The sequence below is a fragment of the Colobus angolensis genome, unplaced genomic scaffold, assembly GCF_000951035.1.
Source record: "Colobus angolensis palliatus isolate OR3802 unplaced genomic scaffold, Cang.pa_1.0 Scaffold60, whole genome shotgun sequence".
Lineage (NCBI taxonomy): Eukaryota > Metazoa > Chordata > Mammalia > Primates > Cercopithecidae > Colobus > Colobus angolensis.
This window is the reverse complement of record NW_012119599.1, coordinates 3,103,627-3,105,403: the sequence shown is the minus strand read 5'-3', so window position 1 is coordinate 3,105,403 and position 1,777 is coordinate 3,103,627. Positions and strand designations below refer to the sequence as shown.

The 1,777-nt window shown below is 49.7% G+C and overlaps 1 protein-coding gene across 1 annotated transcript in view; it reads left to right on the top strand.

Moving 5' to 3' along the window:
* Positions 1-1,777, top strand: part of LOC105526989 (poliovirus receptor homolog) — an 18,787-nt gene extending 17,010 nt beyond the window's left edge. The window contains exons 7-8 of the mRNA XM_011963167.1: positions 1,152-1,183; positions 1,581-1,777. Coding sequence (XP_011818557.1) covers positions 1,152-1,183; positions 1,581-1,652 — 104 coding nt within the window. The 3' untranslated portion in view covers positions 1,653-1,777. The remainder of the gene's footprint in view (positions 1-1,151; positions 1,184-1,580) is intronic.

The window sequence follows — 1,777 nt, the reverse complement described above, 5'->3', positions numbered from 1 at the left end:
CCCAAGAGAGCAGACCTGAGGCTGTCACTGTCATGACTGTGTTCCCAGGACCATGTACCACTGGGCTAGGCATAAAAGAGGCACTCGAGGAAGTGTTTGCTGCGTGATTCAATGTGTCAACTCCAGAGCCAGACTGCCTGTATCTGGGCCCTCGAGCTACTGCTTGATTAGTGATGTCACCGTAGGCAAATAGCTTAATCTGTATGACTCAGTTTCCTCATCTGTAAAATGGGGTGACGGTACCTCATAATACAGTAAAACACTTAACACAGCAGGTGCCACATTGTAAGCCACATACTGGGTATGTATTCACTATGATTGTTATTGCTATTATTACTATTATTGTTATTATTAACATAAACTGCACAAGAGCAGGCTTTTTTTTTTTTTTTTTTTTTCCTGAGACAAGATCTCAGTCTGTTGCTCGGACTGGAGTAGTGCAGTTGTGTGATCTTGGCTCACTGCAGCCTCAACCTCCCAGGCTCGGGTGATTCTAGCCTCTCAAGTAGCTGGGATTACAGGCATGTGCTCCCAGGCCTGGCTAATTTTTTTATTTTTTTAGTAGAGATGGAGTTTTGCTGTGTTGCCCAAGCTGGTCTCAAACTCCTAGACTCCAGCAATCTGCCCACCTCAGCCTCCCAGAGTGCTGGAATTACAGGCGTGAGCCACCACGGCTGGCCAAGAACAGGCATTTTTATCTCTTTTGTTCACAGCTGTGTCCCCAGCACCTAGAATGTACCTGGCACAAAATAGACATTTACCATTTGCTAAATAATAACTACTATTTGCTAAATACACCCCTGTTGAATAGTCCAGGAAAATGAAACACAGAGAGGTTAAGTCACTTGTCCAAGTTCACACAGCTCCTAAAGGACAGAGATGGAATTTGAACCCATCCATCTGGTTCTAGAGCCCAGGCTTGATATTTATGGATATTTAATAACCAAGTGAATAACTGGATGACCAGATCCTTACAGAGCACCCCCGCCATCCCTGTCTCACACGTGTGTCTACCATTAAGGGAAATGGCGCCCCCGTATAATAGCAGAGGCAGAACTTGACATTTTCAGGGCCCTGACACCCAGGCATGTCTTCTTCCCATGCTTCCCAGCACTATGCCTTCCTGACGACTTGCCCTCCTATTTCCCCAGGTAAGGAGTATGCCAGCGCCTCGGCTAATGGGGTAAGTGCAGTGCTGGAGCTAAGGAGGGTGTGGGGTCTGCACAGACTACAGACCAGACATCTCCAGATGCCCGCAGGAGCCTGGGTCTTTTCTCCTGGTGCCCCAAGCAGCATTTCCCAACCCTTCCTGCTGGGCAGAATCCGCTGTAGAGTTTGCTAAGACGCAGCCCCAGACAGTCTGGTCTGTGATAGGGCCAGGGAATCTGCATTTTAATATCCACCCGACCCCGACCCCGCCTCAGTTCCACCCATGGCCACACCTTGAGAAACACTGCCCTGGCTTCCAGGGAGAGGGGAGGGGATGGGCCTGCCGTTCTTTGCACATTGGGCTTCGGTGGGAAGATGTTTGATTTTGTTCAAAAGAGCCCGGAGGCTAAAGTGTGAAAATCCTCTTCTAGTATATCTCCTATTCAGATGTGAGCAGAGAGGCCAGCTTTTGCCAGGATCCACAGACAGAGGGCACAAGGTGACACTGTCGGGACTGAGCAGGGAGAGAGACTGGAGCTGGCAAGCACATGGGCCTCCAGAGTTGGACCCCGCCCCAATGGATGAAGACCCCCTCCAAAGAGACCAGCCTCCCTCCCTGTGCCAGACC